Below are 20,572 nucleotides of genomic sequence, written 5' to 3' on the forward strand. Positions count from 1 at the left end.
ATAAAGTATATTTAATTGATGAACATAAGTGCTCAGTTATAAACAGTCTTTAAAAATGTTTATCATATACACTGAAAAATAAAACAGAATAGAATGTCTTTATTTTCAAGTTATTGATATCATGATTGTAAGTCAGCCATTTTCAGCTCTGTCTAGTGAGCTGAGCTGTGGCAAACTGCAGCATAGATAAGTAGAATTTTGCATACCTTTCCAGGAATAGTGTTTGGTGTTTAGCTTTCTACCTGCTGATTCTTAAATTGATAGGTCGCTTTCATTAAAAAGAAAAAAAAAATACAGAGATCTTGTTTAAAGAACTATTTGCTTAAATTCTTCTTTCTTATTTGGTTATGTTATCACATCATGATTTTAAAACTGCTCTAAGATGTTGCAGATTAGGAAAATGCTTTTTATTGTTTTGTTGTAATTAACTGATTTTTACAAGTAAAATATCCTTTGAAAACTGGTCAGAATTTTAAATCTTACACTAGTAAGATCATTTAGATTATTTATACAAATTAATATTCTTCCTCATTAATTTTTGATCAGTTTCCATGAATTCATCAGAACCAAATGTGTTATCAACCATAATATTAGCTTCTCTGAGAACTATGAAAGAATCAGGTGGTATTAGATCTTTTCTGGAAACTTGAAAATCTAGATAAAAGCAAAACATTTAATTTTGTATACAAAATAAGTAGAGCACAATACAATTATACTATTTATATCAAAACAGTAAGTTCTAATTTGTACTTGACTAAAGAATGTGGTGTCCAGAAGGACTTTGATGAGGGTAGGAGCTTAATATTCAAGTTGGAAAGAAAATGTTTTTCATATGTTTTTATCCTTGCTTTGAAAGAAGTCTTATGTACGAATCCAATCAGTGAAATTCCAACTTAAGTGTAAATTATCTGCTTGCTTCATTGAAATTCCTTTCTCTTATGTTATGTTCAAGAGAGAATTATAACTGCTCTGATTCCTTAAGAGTCTCAAATGCCCTTTAACAAAGTTGTTATTCTGTAGGGTTATATAAAAAGAGAGTTAAAAACAAATGTATCTCCTTTAGGTATCTAAAAGGTTCAACTATTATTAATATGAAAGTATCTATGATTAATTTTATCTTTCCTGGAAGGTATCTGGTTGGCAGATATGATGGCAACAAGTTCATAAGATCCATATTTTCCTAGAATATTTTCTAATATAGCAAACAAATAATTAAAAACTACGTAGTTTATGGCTAAGTTAGATTAAACACACCTAAAGTCTTAGGTTATTTTCTGTTTTTTTTTTTTTTTTTTTTTTTTTTTTTTAAGGTAGCAAAGTTTTTAGTAAACTTTCTTACTATATAAAGATGTGATTTACTACTTAGGACCTTAATTACTTTGACAAGTTCCTATAACATAAAAAGATTAATAGTGTTCATTTTTAATTTTCACTTTAAATAGCTTTGATGCCACTTTCTAGTTGTTTAACAAAACTAAAAATTTTGTTTTGAAAATCCCATTTTTGACAGTGAAAGTAACGTGAAATTTTTATATATTTCACAGTGAAACACTTGATATTATTTAACCATACTTTTTGTTATAGTTGTTATACATGCTGCCATGTTAGTAGTAAGATATTTAACTCTTTATGTTAATAATGAAACTTTGCCCTTTCTTCTCCTACCATTGTTAATTTTATAATTTATAATATTCATCTTTAAGGATCCATATCTCACTAACTTTAGGAATTTTGTATAATGAGCATATCACACATTCAATGCTGTTAATGTGGTAAGAAAAAAATTAATATAATACAGCTATAGTTACCTCAATTAAAGTAATTATTAAAAGCTTCCTGCCTTTACCAACTTAAATCTTTTCTTTGTAGTGGGAGACTATGCATCATTATGCATGAACCTTTGCCTGCTTCCACTTTATTTTGTGAATCTAAAAGTGAAAGAGCAAGGGCATAGGCTTTTGTTTTTTTACTACTTCAAAGAGGCAATAAGATTGATTATTGTCACCTATTGGCAAAAATGAATTCTGACAGTAGAATCATTTCTAGCTTTTTTTGTGTGTTATGAAAGCTGAATATGTGAAAGAAGCGTAATTATTATTTAAGGTGGCACAGATCAGATTCTGCCCCGAGAAATAAAATTTCAAGGTTCCAGGCATCGATTTCTGCACCGGAATACACGTAAGATTTTATCTGCTCTGCTTTTCACAAGTAGGAGTTGTTCTAATTTTTCAGGCTTCTGTTAATACTAATTAATTAATCTATTTTACTAGGTAATTGGTATGTACTACCATAATTCTCTTTTTCTTTGGCTTTTTAAGTACTTCTCTTTCAGGGTTTCTCAAACTGTCATCATACATTTTATTAAGTAAAAAAAAAAAAAAGACCAATTGAGAAAGTTTTATGTGGTTATACGTATTGGTGAAAGGAAAATGGAATGATTAATGCATAAAGATAAAGCACCTTTTTCTATTTTCTTTATTTTGCTTTGGTTAGACTATTAGTATTCTGTAGATTCAACTTAAGCAGTTTCAGTAATCCAATTTTTTAAATTTTAGCACACTATCTTTTCTTGTTTAATTTTGACCCAGAAGGAGAATGGATTCTTTATTGAGGTTTGTTATTGAAGTTGTTTGTCTGCCTTTGTGTATTTTTTTTATTTGTTTTAATTAGTTACACATGACAGTACAATGATCTTGACATATCATACATTTGAATCAAATGGGATATAATTTCTCATCTTTGTGTATTTTTAATTCCATCTGTTAAATTATTCTTGGAAGAATTTTGTGAGATCCTTAAACTCATTTTTTTGGTAAGTGTGACAGAATAAAGTGTGGTAATGACTGTGCTCGCATGAGAGGAAACATTTTGGTGTTGTGCAGTACAAAAATTCAACAGTGAATATAGTTCTTTAGGAAATAAAGAAACCACACTAATGGCCAATAGTTTTTCTCTTATTATGGTTTTATTATTATGCTTCTGGGGACTAGTAAATTATCTTATAGATAGCAATAGCAAATTAAAATTTTCTGTTTCAAATTTCAAGAGAAATTAATATAGAATTTGTGTTTCAGTTAAAAAAACATATATTAAATTCTCTCTGTCTTTACCACTGAGCTTCACTCCAGTTCTTTTTATTTTTTATTTTGAGACAGGATCTCACTAAGTTGCTGAAACTATTCTTGAACTTGGAATCTTCTTGCTTCAGTCTCTTAAGTAGCTGTGATTATGGGTGTGTCCCACCATGCCCGGATTTTCTCTCCTTTTTTTTTTTTGTTTTTTTTACTATTTACCTATATAAATATCTGTAAAAGGCTAGCACCTCACCAAAAAGGTTACTCTCACAGTTTGAGAAACATTATTCCTGTAAAAACCCATAGGAAGAGGTACTTAGCTTTAAACTTACCTTTTAATAATGACATAGTTATGCTAAGCAAATTTAAATTTTAGTTCTGACATTGACTAGCATCATTTATTTAACACTTATATGATAAAGATTTTTATGTAAGCATGTGATAGAGTAAACCTCAGTGCTTTCTTCAAAATTTTCTAATCTTTTATCTTATCCTGATACCTTTTAAAAAATTAAAATTGAGATTTTGTTGTTTTTGTAACATTACTAGGATTGTTTTTCATCCAAATGCAATTTTATTAAATTACTAATATTGTGATATTTGCTTAATCTCAGTGCCTTTGCATTGTGTTTACTTAGCAATAAAACAAACAAACAAAAATCATTAAACCTTGACTTGGGTACATGAGTGGACAGATATGAAACCCAGTTTCCCTCCACAGATGATACAAGTAAAGAATATTCCAATTGACTGATAAAATTTTTAGGGCTTCTTATTTTTTGCTCTTAAATTTATTTATAAAGAGATGACTTCTCATTAAAGCTTTGCAAAAGAAAAAAGGAATTGCTAAATTATCTATTATTTCGAATTATGAAGGTAGTTTTATTCATCTCTGATTTATAATCACTTGGCTCCTCTGTAGATGGAAATAATCAAGGGCACTTAATCTGTACGCATTCTGTCAAAAGTAGACTTCAGTTTAAAAATATACTTCCTATTCTGTTTTTGCTGTTTATGGAGGATTGCCATGTAAATGAATGAAAAGTTATTTCCTACTAATTCTTGAAACTTTAATTTCCTTGAAGAAACAACCAGAAATCCAAATACTTTTTTTACATTGGTCTTGATGAAATAAATACTTTTACTAGTATTGATAAATACTTAATCTCATCCTTTTTTCTACATAAATATTTTTTCTTAAGTTCAATTGAGGATCATATAAGGTTTTTTCCTGCTTATTATCATATTCCAATTTCATATGATAATAGAATCTTAAAATTGGAAGAGATTTTAGACTTTTAAAAAAATTAAATTTATTTTTATTAGTTGATTTCTCTGATAATGTGATATTAACAATAATCTTTGATATTTAACAAGTGCCTGTAGATTGTTCTAGAATCCAACCTTCTGTTCATCTTTGCCATTAATCTGAAGTTAGTCTATGCTTGACTATTTTATAAGATAACTACCTCATTTTCTGTGTATGTAGAGAAAATACTTGTACTTTAAAATTTTATATATATGTATGTGTATATATATATGTGTATATATATATATATATATATATATATATGTATATGTAATTCCTTATTGTTTGTTTCTAGCAAACTGGTTTCTCTCAAAAGAAATAACTTTTAATTTTAGTGGGCAAAAATCATCCAACACTATGCATAGACTTGGATTTAGTTCATTGATGTAGTTGCCTTAAGATTATAATTCTAAATATTGGTTATTATATCCTTTACTATACTACTATGTAACTAATTTTTTAATACAGAATGATGAACAAAGTAGTCGATTTCATCCTCAAAATTCAAAGTACTAATTAATTTTTTAAAAGCTTAAAAATTTAGCTAGGTACACAGGCAGCTCTATCAAGAATATAAAACCGGCCAGGCGCAGTGGCACAAGCCTGTAATCCCATTAGCTTGGGAGGCTGAGACAGGAGAATCCTGAGTTCAAAGCCAGCCTCAGCAATGGCAAGGTGCTAAGCAACTCAATGAGACCCTGTCTCTAAATAAAATACAAAATAGTGCTGGGGATGTGGCTCAGTAGTCAAGTGCCTGAGTTCAATCCCCCGGTACCCCCACTCCCCAAAAAAGAATATAAGATGGATTGTTTAGTTATGTGGATGTAGAACTGGCCATTTTAAATCCTGCTTCTGGTGATACTTTTCAAACATAAACTCAGTCTGATTTCTCACAAATAGCAGGAGCTTCAGGTTTTCACTATGCTACCTAAAAAGAATTCTGAGTACAATACTAGTACTCTAGTCTCTGTATCCCAGATGTGCTATTTTTGTTTGTTTGTTTGTTTGCATCCTTTTAAGATGCCACGGCCCATGATGCATGTACACACGCACAGACAGATTGCCAGTCTCTCTCTGGACAGACATTTAGGGTTACTAGCCATGAGACTGCATCTGAAAATTGGAATTTATCGTAATACCACTTAATACCATTAGATCTAATTCCCATGATGCATCAGCCTTGACTGATTAATTTCCAAATGTGCCAAGATATGACTTGGAACTTTTTTTTGTAAGTAGTCTTTGGAAAACAGTTTTCATCTTTATTATACATTTCTCTTTAGATCATCAAGACACTAAAAGTTGTTCTCCACGTTTGTAAAATTAAAATTTTAAAATTTGAGAATAATATTAAATGACAGTAACTATCCTTTCAAGAATTATCCCACTTATTTTATGGTTTCCAAGCCAATACATGTTAAATTAGAAAATGTTACAGTCAAAAGATTTTTCTATTTTGGTTGTTCACTATCTGCTCTGCTTTTATTCTTTTTAAATGAAACACACAGGATTAAATTTAGCCTAATGTGTTTTGCACTGACATTGAGAATGTTGAACCGTTATCCAGGTGTGTTATAGTCCTCTTATTTTAACGAGTCAAATGCCAAGGCCACATATCAGTTAAATGCCTCACATAGCAAACTATACTTGAATATTAAAAAGCTCTCTCAAAATACTGACAATATCTTAGGAGTTTAGGTTAGAACTCTGCAAATTGCTTCATTCAAATGTGGTCAGCAGTCAGGAAGCCCAGGCAAGGAAGCCAAAAGAAAGAATCTGCTCACAAATTAAAGAATGGCTATGAGTACTGTCACTGAGAAGCCCAGAAATGGTTATCAGCTATCTTGATGATTTAAGAAGTATCCTTCCTTCTTTCACTTTGTTCTCACAGAGTTGGGAATAATTTTGTTTTAGTCATTTAACTAGAGAGCACATGCTTTATTATAATTAAACACTCAAAAGTCTCAGTTTCTAAGACTTTAGCTTTTAAATTAATTTCATTTACTTGTGAATGTAACTTGCTTTGTTGCTTTTGTGATGTGTTTGAAATAGCATTTTTATGGAATCACTTTTGATTCATGTGTTTGGATTTTGACATCTGTGTACCAGAATTCTCTATTCTATTCTTCTGATCATCCATAAGTTTGCAGTGTTGTTTCTTAGAGGTTTGGTTTACTGAATTGGACAATATACTACCTTAAATAAAGAATGCTACTGCTCTGACACTAGGAATTAAGTACATTCATTGCTGTGGTTCTCTTCCCTCTCCAAAGGCATTTTTCATATCCACTTTTTGTATTATTGTTTAGGGTTACAGAGCTAAAAGTACTACTTTGCAGTTGGTTTTTGAAAACAAAATTTGTTTATAAACTTTAGTTTAGTTTCTTGGGGGAAAGTGAAGGGTGGGGAAGAAAGGGGGGGGCAAGAAAACTAAGATTAAAAACTGCTCAGCTGAAGTTTTATAAAAATCTGACTTGAGTGTTTTTCTCTTCATTTGCTATGCTTATGTGAACAGTGTGACACCATCGCCACAACAGGCTCGGGTCTGTCCTTCCCATATGTTACCTGAAGATGGAGCTAATCTTTCCTCTGCTCGTGGCATTTTGTCGCTTATCCAGTCTTCTACTCGTAGGGCTTACCAGCAGATCTTGGATGTGCTGGATGAAAATCGAAGGTGATTGGCCATCAGTGACTTGCCAGCTTTGTTGCATATTTTTTTGGTGCCTTATCTAGTGAGTTGTGGTGTCTTTTATGTTTGCACCTTCTCAGTCTCTAAGATGCAATGGTTTGAAATGGCTTGCTTTGCTTTCTTTTAATTTCAAATTATTGTCCAAAATTCACATTTCATAAGATTACATTAGATTTTGTTCAGTCAGAAAGAATATTTAGTTCCTGAGAACAGGATATGTGATGATGTTTTTTTTCAAAGGCTTTGCTGATTTATTTGAAGTACTTGATTCCATGTGGGGATATGCTGAAGGTTACTGTTGGATTGATTGTGGGATGTTGGACTGCTGAAGCATACTAGTTTTCTTTTAGTAAGTTTTTTATTTAATTGCTTGTGCAACTAATATGATTGAGTAAATAAAGCATGTTTGAGATGGCATTACAGCCACCAGTCGTTTTTTTGTCCTTTCCCCTTAACTACATACTAAAAATTCCATAGTGCTATTTTGAACATCTCCAAGTTAACTCATTAATAATATATTGTTAGTTGTAAATGCAAACATTTTTTTGCAATCATTTCGAATACTTTTATCCCTGCCACAATACTACATAATGTTTTTTTAAAAAGTGAAATTGGAGAAGCTTTTTTGGCATGGTGTGGGAAAGGTAAAGTCAGTTTCCTTTCAACTCCGAACATGTGACTGGTAATTTCTCAGAGTCAGTGTCTGAATTTTTGTTGTCATTTTATTGAACTATTAATTTTTGCATTTTGAAGAATTCTCAATAAATTAAGCTGGCTTTTCCAGTAAACCCAATTTTTTTTTTTTTTTAATAACCTTAGGTGTCTTCTGGCTTGCTTTTATTGATTGCTTTTATACTCACACATACCCAGGAACTTCTCCATAGTTCTTGAGCACTATTTGTCATTATTATCCATACTATTTATCATTATTGAATTTAGGGACTTTTCGAGTCTTTGCAGGGCTAATCTAGTGGTATACATTTGGACTCAAGGACTTCAAGGTGCTCTGTAAAGAGCTTATAGAGACAAACTCATGGCACAGTGGGAGAATTATGTATACTGTGAATGTATATGTATACATACATTTTTTTTAATTTTCCCCCAAGCATTTAGAGTTCTTTGAAGCTTCTAAATCTTAGAATATTTGGAAGCTATAAGAAGCCAGCCACAAAGTTCCAAAGAAAAGCATGGATTCAGAGAGTCATATTTATTCTTGATCCACCTCACAAAATAGCTGCATCATGGCCTTGAACAAATTGCTTATCTTCTCTGGGCCTCCTTTTCCTCATCTGTTGAAAAAAGGTAAAAAAAGGTATAATAATGCCTGGCTTTCTGTATTCTTGTGAATAGTCCCCTTCCCTGCCTTTATTAAAGATTTAGAGCTACTGACTTCAAATTATTTAGTATGGTAAGAGAGCCTCAAAAGATATAGAGGGTAAAGTACCTGGCCTTAACTAATATCTGCAAAAAACTATTTTCACATCTCTCCTCTAAACAGATTTATTCTCTACCAGATATTCTCCTTAACTTTTTTCCTTACATAGGTTCTTAGAAGAGGTCAGATTATTAAGTCAGTATCATATCAAATGGTATTATAGTAAAAATATCTAATGAGAAAAAAAAATTCTGAATTCTGTTTAGATTAAATAATAGCTAGATGACAAAGTCCCAGTATGATTGTTTGTTCCTCCTTCCACCAATACGTACACAGTGCAAATGCATTTATATGGAACTTGAAAAAATATGGGCTTTTTTTCTCCATAATGGAAAAATTATTTACCTGAGGGTCAAACAATACAAAATCAGAAATCTTACTAATGTAAATTTTACCTTGTATTCTTTCATAATGAAAAACTATATACAATTCTATGTGAAATTTTATTTTGTAATGAATTGGTAACTTTAAAAAATCCCTTTTCTGGGAAGAAATTATCTTATTTACCTAAAACATGTTTTTTAATTGAGAAAGGTATTATAGTAGTAATACTTTACTCCTGGATATATTCCAATAGTTTTTACCATGGAACTCGAGTTAGGCTCTCATTAATCTTATCCATGTTTTCATTACTGAAAGGGTCTGTCAAAGTTATATTCAAATTTTTTATGATCTAAATGTTGAACAAGATTTGATCAGAATTTTAAGTAGCAAATCAGTTTTTATTTTTGCTATAAGAAGTATCTAGTATAATTTTTCAGATATAAAAAATAGGAATGTGAAATTTGGATAATATTCTTGCATGGTTGTAAAATAATACTGCTTATAAAAATTTAAATGCTTTTATGTTCCTTGCCCTGTGCATCATTTTGTTTTCTTTTCTATTTTATTACTCTTGGCTATTTTGCTAATGCAATATCTTATCTTTGGTCTTACGCCATCACATTGAGTATAGTTAATTTAAGCTATAACTTTTTCAGAAGAAAAATGCTTTCTGCCTGGTTTATTATCATAAAATAATGCAGTTTCATAGTTGTTCAACATGAGCTATATTTGGTTTGCATCTTAAGGGACACTGTCAAAAGGTTTCTTTACTGTACCTTTTTTTCTCAGCTTATGAGAACTTAATTGATAAACAAGTTCAACATGAAAACCAAGTTAAATCCTAGGTAATTGTTAGAAAAGTTCATTTACATAGGTCAGTGCTATACATTTGGAAAAGTGATATATTGAAAATGTATCAAAATACTTAGGATAAGCCCTGTGCACAGTTTGCTTAGTTGGCAGCAGGATTTAAAAAGCTGTTATGATTTCATGCTTTGTTGGTTAGACATTGCCCATATCTAGTTAATACGTCTATTACAACTATATATGTCCTTTTCCAATGTAAAATATTATCATTTTTTAAAACCATATTTATGTGTAAGAACATTATATACTGATAGATGTTGTTTTTAGGAGGAGCTTGTTTATTGCTATAGTTTTTTCTTAGCAAATTATACTAGTTTTGAGTGAATAGAATAAGAAACCAGTATGTGAATAGTTTATATTTTTGACAAGTATCCCTATAAATCCATAACTTAGAAGACCTAGAAACACAGAGTTACAGTGGATATGATATGTTATTTGTAATTTTTCCTTTAAAAATATATACTTCCTCATTTTCAAAACTACTTATTTTCTATAGCAGTTTACATTTTCATAACAAAGAAACATATAATCTGTCAATTTAGACCATATATTTACTCAAAAATGTCAGTATGCAGGTTAATGCTGGAATTTGGTAGCCTTGGATTTCCTTCCTTTTTGCCACTTTAATTAGAAAACATATCATTGAAAAATTTCTTTTTATGTATTAAATCATACTTATGGTAGCAAGTGGTACTTTAATGAAGTTTGCAACTTTACCAAATACCTGTCTAATTTACTTTTATATTATATGTGTCAATTGCCAGTGTGAGAAGACAAAATGAAATACGTTGTGAAAGGTAACTGTATTATTTTCTGGCTCTGCATTATAAAAGGGAAATCTCTGTGGTGGACTATGTTGGATACAGCAGACCCATTTGAACATATTAATACACATTTTTAAAATATTTTAAAAAGCACACAGCAGTGGCTTCATTTAATAACCATTCTCATATTTGTGTAATTTAAGATTAGTTGATTGATAGTCTTCCTAATATCACAGAGTAAATCTGATGGGAAGATAAGATGAACCTAATACCTGTCTCAAGCATATGTGATTCCTCAGTGTCTCTTAACCAACAATATCAAAGTCAGACATATCCTTTAAAAGGTTCTGAATCCTGTATCCTCTAGGCTCCAGAAACTTTATAAAGCACCAGTAGTGCCTTTAGAACATGTGACTTTAGGACAGAAGTTAAACATTAAATATTTCTAGCATAAACTGACTTGTCAGAAAATAGTAATTTGTAGTCTTCAACTGTTCCAGCTTACAGAAAAAAAAAAATTGTACAGTGGTATTAAACATTTACTATAATTATTGCCTTGATACTTACATTTAGGCAAATATCTAATTAGTTAAAGAAAAAAATGAGACATTCTAAAACAGGATTTAATAATTCTTAAAATCTTTACATGGATCCTCTAACCCATTCTTCTTTCTCTGATTAGTAAATATAGCTGCTTATTTGGGGGCAGTTGACCAGTGGACATGTAGAGCTTTTGTTTTTTGATTGTAACAAATAAATTATATTAGAAAGGTTACTGCTTGTCTAGATAAATTAATTATCCTCTAGGACTCAAATATGTTCTGAGACTATGTATAAAGCCCCACAAAGTTTTCCAGTGCACCTTGGTCCTTGTTTCCAGCAGCCCTGTATGTTACTCCTGGTTGTCTCAAGATCAGACTCACATATTTGTTTGCATTTCCTGCCATGTGCCCTAGCATGTCTCCCATATTCTCAGCTCTGGAACTGAGGCATGCATTTTTTACTCTGGAGAGCTGAGGGTTTAAGCCAGACACATCAGACATGAGTCAGAATTAATGAGGTGGGAGGGAAGGAATTGTGGGAAATGAGGAAATTCACAGTTTTTGAGGTAGAACTGTTGACATTGATGAGCAACCATGATCATGCAGGTGCCACAATAGGTTCTTGACATCTTTTAAAGTTGCCAGTGATTTTTTTCCCAGTCAGAAGAAAATAATTGCATTTTTTAAACACAGTGGTCCTCTGTCTTGAATTTCATAAATTATGAGCACCAAAAAAAATTATGTTGGTGCTATTTTACTTTGTATCTTCAGTCAGTTGAAAACTATTAGATTTATGAAAATCATAAAATGGAGGATGTATGAACAAAGATTTTCTAAGTTTTTGAGAGATATTATATTGTATTAAAGCATACAATATAATCTTATTTGACATTTATCTGTCTTGTTTTTGCTTTTATTTTATCATTTCTCTGTTTCCTGACTCTGTCTTGTGCCTTCTCCCGCAAAAACCTGCCGTAGACCTGTGTTGCGCGGTGGGTCTGCTGCCGCCACTTCTAATCCTCATCATGACAACGTCAGGTAACTTTTGAGACTTTGTAATCATCAGGGGAAGTACAGAGTTGGGGATTTATGTTCTGCAGAATATAATGCATGTTGCAGCGTAGACTTGACAGGTTTCACTTATGAATAATCTTGCTTCTAAGAACAAGAAGTTGAAGCAGTCAAGACATTTGACTGCTGGAGTCTGAGGGAAAATGTTTAATATTAACAGGGTGGTGTGATATGAACATCTGAGATATTTTATTTAAATACAGTTTTAGTAGCTTATAGGAGATTATGCTAAAATGCAGTAAGAATGATTTTAAGTCATGTTTTATCTGCACTATTTTAACTGTTGCCTAGGTTCAGTGCAGCATTTCCTCTTTAGTTGTTAATTATAATGTCACTTTCATAGTGTAGATAATCCAGTGTTAAGCACTATCGTAAATTGGGTAAAATCATCATTGACAACTCAACAGTTCAGAAAGGTGAACATTTATTTAGAAAGGGAATTTAATTTTAAGCATTTTTATTATCATAAATATCAGTCTTTCTCGTTTTTGCACTTTCAGACACAGCCTGAATAATTGTTTGGTGTTTTTTTTTTTGTTTGTTTGTTTTTTGTTTGTTTGTTTTTTTTTTTTTTTTTTTGGTCGTCACACATCACACATGGGCAGATATTTAAAGTTCCTGTTTAGTGTTCCTGTCTTCTAGGAAAACAAAAGCAAAAGCTGATTGGTGTTTACAGATGCTATTACTCTTAATTTTTCAGAGCCAGTTTTGTTAAATGTAAGCTAAAATGTTTTACCCGTAGTAGTAGATTTAAAATTGGCAACTTTGTTTCTGTTAGAGAGACTGACACATTGTTAGGGAAGAGAAAAGGGACAGCATCACTTGATATTTGTCAGTTCAGTTCATGTTGGAGGAATTGAAGTGCACCCTTGGTGGCCCCCTAACTGTGCTGCTGACTTATTTTCTTTGACAATCTTAATTTTAATCCGTTTGTTGTTTTCCCTCTTATTTTTCTCTGTTTGTTATTACTTTATCTTTCTGTGAAATTATTTTTAACCAATGATCTAACTTAATGTTTCTACAGAGATTTTAGTTCTGATAAATACAAGTTTTAGTTTAAGATACTTAAAGTAATTGCACAGTGAGTGGCACATGCCTGTTATCCCAGTTACTTGGGAGGCTGAAGCAGGACAGTTGCAAGTTCAAGGCCAGCCTGGGCAGTTTTAGCAATACCCCATCTAAAAATAAAATAAAAAGGGTTGAGGATACAGCATAGAGACAAATCACCCCTGGGTTCAATCCCCAGTATACAGAAATATATACATATATACGTAAATTGAAGTCTGTATGTAAAGTCTTTTGTCCTGTCTCTAGATTTCTTTGCGAATGACGATTTCCTTTACAGATTTTTAAAACCTTAGTTAATTCAGGATTTAAATTGCAAATAATCTCTATCATTTAAACTTAGCTTTCTGTCTTCAGGCCAGGTCCCTTTAACTTTGAGGATGAAATGTAGAAAAGAGGAATCTTGAAGCCCTATTTTTTCCTCTAATCTTTTAATAATTCTGTTTAGTTGTTATTGTTTTTCAGTGCTAGGAATTGAACTCTGGGCCTTGTATATGCTAGGCAAGAACTGAACCACATCCTCTGCCCTAATAATTCTCTTTTAATGTTCAAAGGAATAATTAACTCAGATGTTTATAAGCCCATAGTTTGTAAGCCCAAGTTTGCATGTTCTTGTAAACAGAAACTGACAATAGTTGCAATATCTATTTCTGAGAAGTTTACTTTGCTAACTGGCAGAATTACCCTCAGGATTTCAAGAATACTTCCTTTATTTCCATGAAGAAAGGGGAGCTAATTAACAGCAAGTGAATTTAACTATAAGAGGATCATTCAGAGATTCTTATAGATTATATCTAGTCAGTACACACTATCTTATTTAAATTTCATTTTGCATTCTTTAATAAAGTATTTTTACATTATTTTCAACAACATTTGAAACAACAGGATTTTCTAAATAGACTTGTCTTTAGCATACCCAGATGAAAAAATATAATTCTACTTCATATCCCTTTGTGGGATAATGTGGGTTTTTTGTACTGGAAAAATGCTAGGAATATTAGAATATATGATCCGTTAGCCAACTCTGGTTTTTTTTTTTTTGTTGTTTGTTTGTTTGTTTGTTTGTTTGTTTGTTTTTTGCAATGCTAGGAATTGAACCCTAGTAGTAACTAGTAATTCTACTCATTCAGAAAAGTTAGCATGTCATTTTATTGAAGTAACCATACTGGATATAAAATAGATACACATGTGATACAATAGATTGCATGGTATATAAATTTGTATCTCAGTAAAGCTGTAATTAAAATAAAAGTATGGAAATGCAGGCAAAGGATAGGAATGGTATTTGTGTCTATTTTTCAGAAGTTTATTGTCATCCATTTAAAAAAAATCTTTTAAAAGTGACTGCATTTGAACAAAAGGTATTGTTTAGTGTACTTTCTCTGTATTCTTAGTGGTTCTTCAGTATTACTGTTTTATACACACCCTCTTAATTTCTTATTGTTGAGCCAATTCTGGATCTAAATGTAGTGGCAAGATATATTCAGGAGTCTGGTGCAGTAGTGCATGCCTGAAATCCCAGCTACTAAGACCCTTTCTCAAAACAACCAAAAAGTAGAGGGGGTGGGGAGCATGGATGTAGTTTAGCAGTCAAGTGCTTTCTTAAGCATGTGGAGGCCTTGGGTTCTATCTGCAGCACCGCAAAAACAAAACAAACAAAAGATGTATTCCAGAGATTTTGATTATTTCTGCTGGAGACATGCAGTCAAGACTAAATAATTTGAAATAGGAGTGGCACAAGAAGAGGAAGAGAAATTATCACTTTTTTTTTCTTTTTCTTTTTTTGGTTAGAATTAGTTCACTTTGCATTCCTTGCCTATGCGCCTCTACCTGTGGAACCACATATGGTAAAAGTTTGTGTAAGAATTGTTTGTTGGCATATCCTAGAGTGCTCTCAGCCTTTTCAGCCACCGATCATTTTTAACATTGCCCATCTCTCTGGTTTGAAAAGTGTCTTCAGTCAGGGTTTCTCCTCATTCTCCGTTTCAGTACATTTTCCTGGTATTATAGGTAGAAATCATTCATCTTAAGCTTTTTCTTTTCCTTTATTAGTGTCAATTCAGACAGTACAATATTTTAGTAATTTATATTGTTAAGTATGTCTTTTGAATGTTTCTTTGAGCAATACATAACATATGACTTGCTAGTCTTAGTTTTGTTTTAGTATTAACTTGTATTTTTGTGTCTTATTTACTAGGTATGGCATTTCAAATATAGAAACAACAATTGAAGGCTCATCAGATGACATGACTGTTGTAGATGCAGCTTCATTAAGACGCCAGGTATTTAATGAACCAAACGAGATATAATCCAAAAGTTATAGTCCTGTAAATTTTGTTGTGTGATTTTAACCTACCTTCACATTATTTTTCACATTGCATGTAATATTTTAAAGTGATAGCTGATAACATTTTATCATTTTTCTATTTTATGGAATCCATGAATTGAAGTATTTTATCTGTCAAATTATTTAATAAGCCATAATGATTTCCCATTTTTAATTAAAGACCCATTAAACCACTGTCTACATACTTTGGGATGTTTTTTGGTTTTGTTTTTGGTTTTGTTTTTTTTTAGCAATAGGGGTTGAACCCAGTGGTGCTTAACCACTGAGCCACATCCCCAGCCCTTTTTGTATTTTTTGTAGAGGCAGGGTCTCACTGAGTTGCTTAGGGCCTCACTAAGTTGCTAAGGCTGGCTTTGAACTCTCCATCCTCCTGCCTCAACCTCCTGAGCCATTGAGATTACAGGTATACACCACCAAGCCCAGCTCATCTATATGTTTTTGACCAGCATAAAATACTATCATCAAAATGAATTTATTTAAGTCTGACTAATAAGAAAGAATCTTAAATATCAGCAAACCAGTATAAATTGCTTGTCTGACTTTTTTGACATGTAATAATCACTTTGGGGACCTTTGTTTCTATATTTGATATTCACTTTGGAAGCCACTACTTTCATGTGCACAGTGTCTATACATAATATTGTTTATATATTCTAATAAGTTATATCTTTAAAATATTTTTTATTCTTTTTAGTTATACATTACAGTATAATGTATTTTGACATACATATATGGAGTATAACTTCCCATTCTTGTGGTTGTACCTGATGTGGAGTTACACTGGTCATTTATTCATATATGAACATAGAAAAGTTATGTCCAATTCATTCTACTGTCTTTCCTATTACCATCCTCCCTCCTGTCCCTTCATTCCTCTTTGTCTAATCCAAAGTACTTCTGTTCTTTCCTCCCTTCCCAAAGTACAGAAGTACTCTCTGTCCCCCTCCCCCCATTGTGTGTAAGCATCTGCATATCAGAGAGAACATTCAGCCTTTGGTTTTTTAGGATTGGCTTATTATTGTTTGGGGGGATTGGCTTAGCATGATGATAGTCTCCAGTTCCATCCAATTACCAGAAAATACTATAATTTCATTCTTCTTTATGTCTGAGTAATATTTCATTGTGTATATATACACCACATTTTCTTTATTCATTCATCTGTTAAAGAGCACCTAAATTGGTTTCATGGCTTAGCTATTGTGAATTGAGCTACTACAAACATTGACATGGCTACGTCACTATAGAATGCTGATTTTAAGTCCTTTGGGTATATGCTGAGGAGTGAGATAACTGGCCAAATGGTGGTTCCATTCCAAGTTTTCTGAGGGATCTCCATACTGCTTTCCAGATAGGTTACATCAATTTGCATTCCCACTGGCAATGTATGAGTGTACCTTTTTCCCCACATCCATGGTAACATTTATTATTACTTATATTCTTGATAATTGCCTTTCTAACTGGAGTGAGATGAAATCTCAATGTAGTTTTAATTTGCATTTCTCTAATTGCTAGAGATACTGAACATTTTTTCATGTATTTGTTGGCTGATAGTATTTCTTCTGTGAATTGTCTGTTCTGTTCCTTTGCCCTTTATTGATTAGGTTATTTGTTTTTCTTGGTGTTAAGTTTTTTGAGTTCTTTATATATCGTGGAGATTAGTCCTCTGAGGTGCAGGTGGCAAATACTTTGTCCCATTTTGTAGGCTCTCTCTTCAGATTCTTGATTGTTTCTTTTACTGTGAAGAAGATTTTTAGTTTAATAGCATCCCATGGAAAAAAAATAAAATATTTGGGAATTAATCTAACAAAAGAAGAAAAAGATCTCTACAATGAAAACTACAGAACACTAAAGAAAGAAATTGAAGAAGAACTTAGAAGATGAAAAGATCTCCCATGTTCTTGGATAGGCAGAATTAATATTGTCAAAATGGCCATACTACTAAAAGTGCTATACAGACTTAATGCAATTCCTGTTAAAATTCCAATGACATTCTTCATAGGAATAGAAAAAGCAATTATGAAATTCATTTGGAAAAATAAGAGGCCCAGAATAGCCAAACCAATCCTCAGTGAAAAATGTGATGGAGGATGCATCACAATACCAAACCTTAAATTGTACTACAGAGCTATAGTACCAAAAAGGCATGGTATTGGTACCAAAACAGACACAAAGACAGTGGTTCAGAATAGAAGACACAGACAAATCCACATAAATACTGTTATCTCATACTAGACAAAAGCACCATAAACATACTTTGAAGAAATGATAGCGTCTCAACCAATGGTCCTAGGATAACTGGAAATCCATAGGAAGCAAAATGAAATTCAACCCCTCTCTCCCACTCTGCACAAAAATCAACTCAAAGTGGATCAAGGACCTAGGCATTAGACCAGAGACCCTGCGCTACTAGAAGTAAAAGTAGGCCCAAATCTCCATCATGTCAGCTTGGAACCAAGTTCCACAAGACTCCTAAAGCACAAGAAGTAAATAAGTTGTATCTTGAAGTTACAGTTGCATACACATATTTTTAGTATGTATTCCTATACCTTCTATAATCACACATATATGCACATGTAGAGAAGGCATATCTGGTGTTTTGATTATGTATACAAAATAGATACAGAGAAAATAGGATAAAATAAAGTATTTTAAGTAAAGATCAATAAAGAAGCACTAGCTTCAGCAAGGCAGTTCAGCCCAGGGGTATTCATGGAAAGGACAAAGAGCCAAGGATGGTTCATTCAGCCAACAGCTTTTCTAGCAGCTGGGGAATCATTAGTCTTTCAGACTGAAGTGTCTAGGTGACATCTGGCCTACTACAATAGGTTAAAGTATTGGGCTTTCTCAGTAACTCAGAGAGAATGCAGATAATACCAACTTAAAAATGAGCAATTAAGGCTGAGAAATAAGAAACTCATGGAAGAGGCCTAGAAAGGGGTAGGGGTCTATAGTCTTTCGGCCTTGGTAAGCCTGCCTCAGTGTATGTGTTGTCTTTTACTAGAATAGCTTAGTTGTGAAATACTGCCTTTAATCTAATCAGGTAAGGAAGGAAATATGCCCTCACTAACTCTGAAATTTGGAGAAGGGAAATAGATAAGAGTATTTAAGCAAATTTAAGCTGTCATGAATAACATTTTTTTCTATTTGTAGCTGTCTTTTTGCTCCAAATGAAACTTTCCATGTTTGTAATAACTCTTATATGATTACACTGCTTTCTAAGAATGGAATTGCTGTGTACATTAAAGCTTCTATATTGTATTTTATGTTTGTTTTTCACATAGATAATCAAACTAAATAGACGTCTACAACTTCTAGAAGAGGAGAACAAAGAGCGTGCTAAAAGAGAAATGGTCATGTATTCAATTACTGTAGCATTCTGGCTGCTTAATAGCTGGCTCTGGTTTCGCCGCTAGAGGTAACTTCAGCACTCAAATATATTGTTTCAACAGCTGGAAATATAAAAGATTTGCAAACTTCTTTGTTTCTGTGTTTGCATTGTATGCCGTTTTATAGTTCATGCTCTGAAAATGTATTTCTTCCAGAAAGTAGGGTGAAAGGACCTATATTTGTAGAAGTAAAGGTATATTCTGTCACTCAGTTGTATTCACTTTAAATCAGTTCTGCAGCAACACTTACATAAAATTCTCCTTTTGCATGTTTTGTAAATAGGCTCCAGTTTGTGTTTTTAAAATGAAATTAATTTTTTGCCTCACCAGTCTAAACAACTAATTCTGTGAAAGGAAGACAGAATGCATAAAGGGTGGATTAAGAAAAGTATCTGTAGAAGAAAAACAATGTTTGTCCTGTTTCTCAGACACGGTTTTGTTGGTAGACATTTTTGCATTCATATTTTAACATTAACACTTGAAGTCATGGTCTGGTGCCAGATTTAAGAAAATCAAACCACCTAATATTTCATGATCACCTGTATAGATTAAATTAAAATATGCCTAACAGTTCAGCAGTTTAATATGTATGCATTATGTTGCGTTTTTATTTTCATTTTAGTTTTGCAGATGGTTTTCTATAAAATACGTTTTTACTAAGTCCATGTGTGAATGATTTAAAAACTACAGAATAAGGAACAATTGTAGTGTATTTAATAAACTGTCAACCAAAGCAATGTTTGTCTATTGAAAAATTTGTTTCATCATATTGGTTATGAGCTCAGTACGGAGTCATATTAACCTTATCTCAGTCTTTGTGTCTCAGGAGCATACGATGTACTTAATGACTTGGCAGGCAGCAAGTGCCTCCTGTGCTTCTCTTCAGATCTTTATCCTCCTAATTGTGGACATCATTTGTATTGAAGGTGGTTGTTTGTTTTTGTTGCTTGGGGTTTTGGGGGTGGTACTAGGGATTGAACCCAGGGGCACTCTACCATTGAGCTATATCCCTAGGCCTTCCTTCCTCACTCATCCCTCTTCCCCCTTTTTTTAAGACAAGCTCTCACTAGGTTGCCAAGGCTGGCCTGAAACTCACCGTCTCCTGCCTCAGCCTCCCTTGTAGCTGGGATTGCAGGTGTACACCACCATATACAATTGCAGGTGGTTTTCTAGTCTATTCTATCTATGAAGTGATTCAGATTAAAATACCTATGAAGTGATTCAGATTAAAATACCTGTAACAGGAAAATCATGACTGAAGCTGGGGCCCCAAAAAACTACTCCCTCAGTGACAAAAAAAAATGAGAAATCTTATGCAAAAGTAGGCAATGAGAAATGTACCTTTCTTGACTTTGTCACATATCTAAAAGTAGAAGAGCTTGAATCTTGACTCTGAGGTTGAGCCCTGTGTTATTCTAAACTACTTCCCCAAAAAATGTTGTTAATCACTGTAAAAGAAAAAGAAATGTTCGGGATTAAGAAATGAATTCAATCCTGATCAAGATAATCAAGAAATACTTCTTAGATAGCTGAGCCTTGAGATAAGTGTATGTATGATTTCACCAAATAAAATGAAGAAAAGGATGCCAAGTACAGGGAACAGAGGGAGAAAAGGATATAGTCAGGGCAAAAGTAAGAACAGCAAGTATATTTTTGTTACACTACTTTCAGAATGTAAAGTACCCCCCCATCCACCCCC

The 20,572-nt window shown here is 32.6% G+C and overlaps 1 protein-coding gene across 16 annotated transcripts in view; it reads left to right on the forward strand.

Annotated features, from left to right (window-relative positions):
* Nucleotides 1–19,610, forward strand: part of Mff (mitochondrial fission factor) — a 31,855-nt gene extending 12,245 nt beyond the window's left edge. For 6 of the 16 annotated variants that reach the window (XM_048808641.1, XM_048808642.1, XM_048808639.1 and 3 more), the window contains 6 exons: nucleotides 2,104–2,178; nucleotides 6,899–7,057; nucleotides 10,463–10,495; nucleotides 11,983–12,042; nucleotides 15,338–15,422; nucleotides 18,769–19,610. In XM_048808641.1, coding sequence (XP_048664598.1) covers nucleotides 2,104–2,178; nucleotides 6,899–7,057; nucleotides 10,463–10,495; nucleotides 11,983–12,042; nucleotides 15,338–15,422; nucleotides 18,769–18,900 — 544 coding nt within the window. In that variant the 3' untranslated portion in view covers nucleotides 18,901–19,610. The remainder of the gene's footprint in view (nucleotides 1–2,103; nucleotides 2,179–6,898; nucleotides 7,058–10,462; nucleotides 10,496–11,982; nucleotides 12,043–15,337; nucleotides 15,423–18,768) is intronic. The other 10 variants (XM_015481477.2, XM_015481478.2, XM_015481472.2 and 7 more) reach the window with 9 other exon arrangements.
* Nucleotides 19,611–20,572: the final 962 nt, after the last annotated feature.

This window comes from Marmota marmota, unplaced genomic scaffold, assembly GCF_001458135.2.
Source record: "Marmota marmota marmota unplaced genomic scaffold, marMar, whole genome shotgun sequence".
NCBI lineage: Eukaryota > Metazoa > Chordata > Mammalia > Rodentia > Sciuridae > Marmota > Marmota marmota.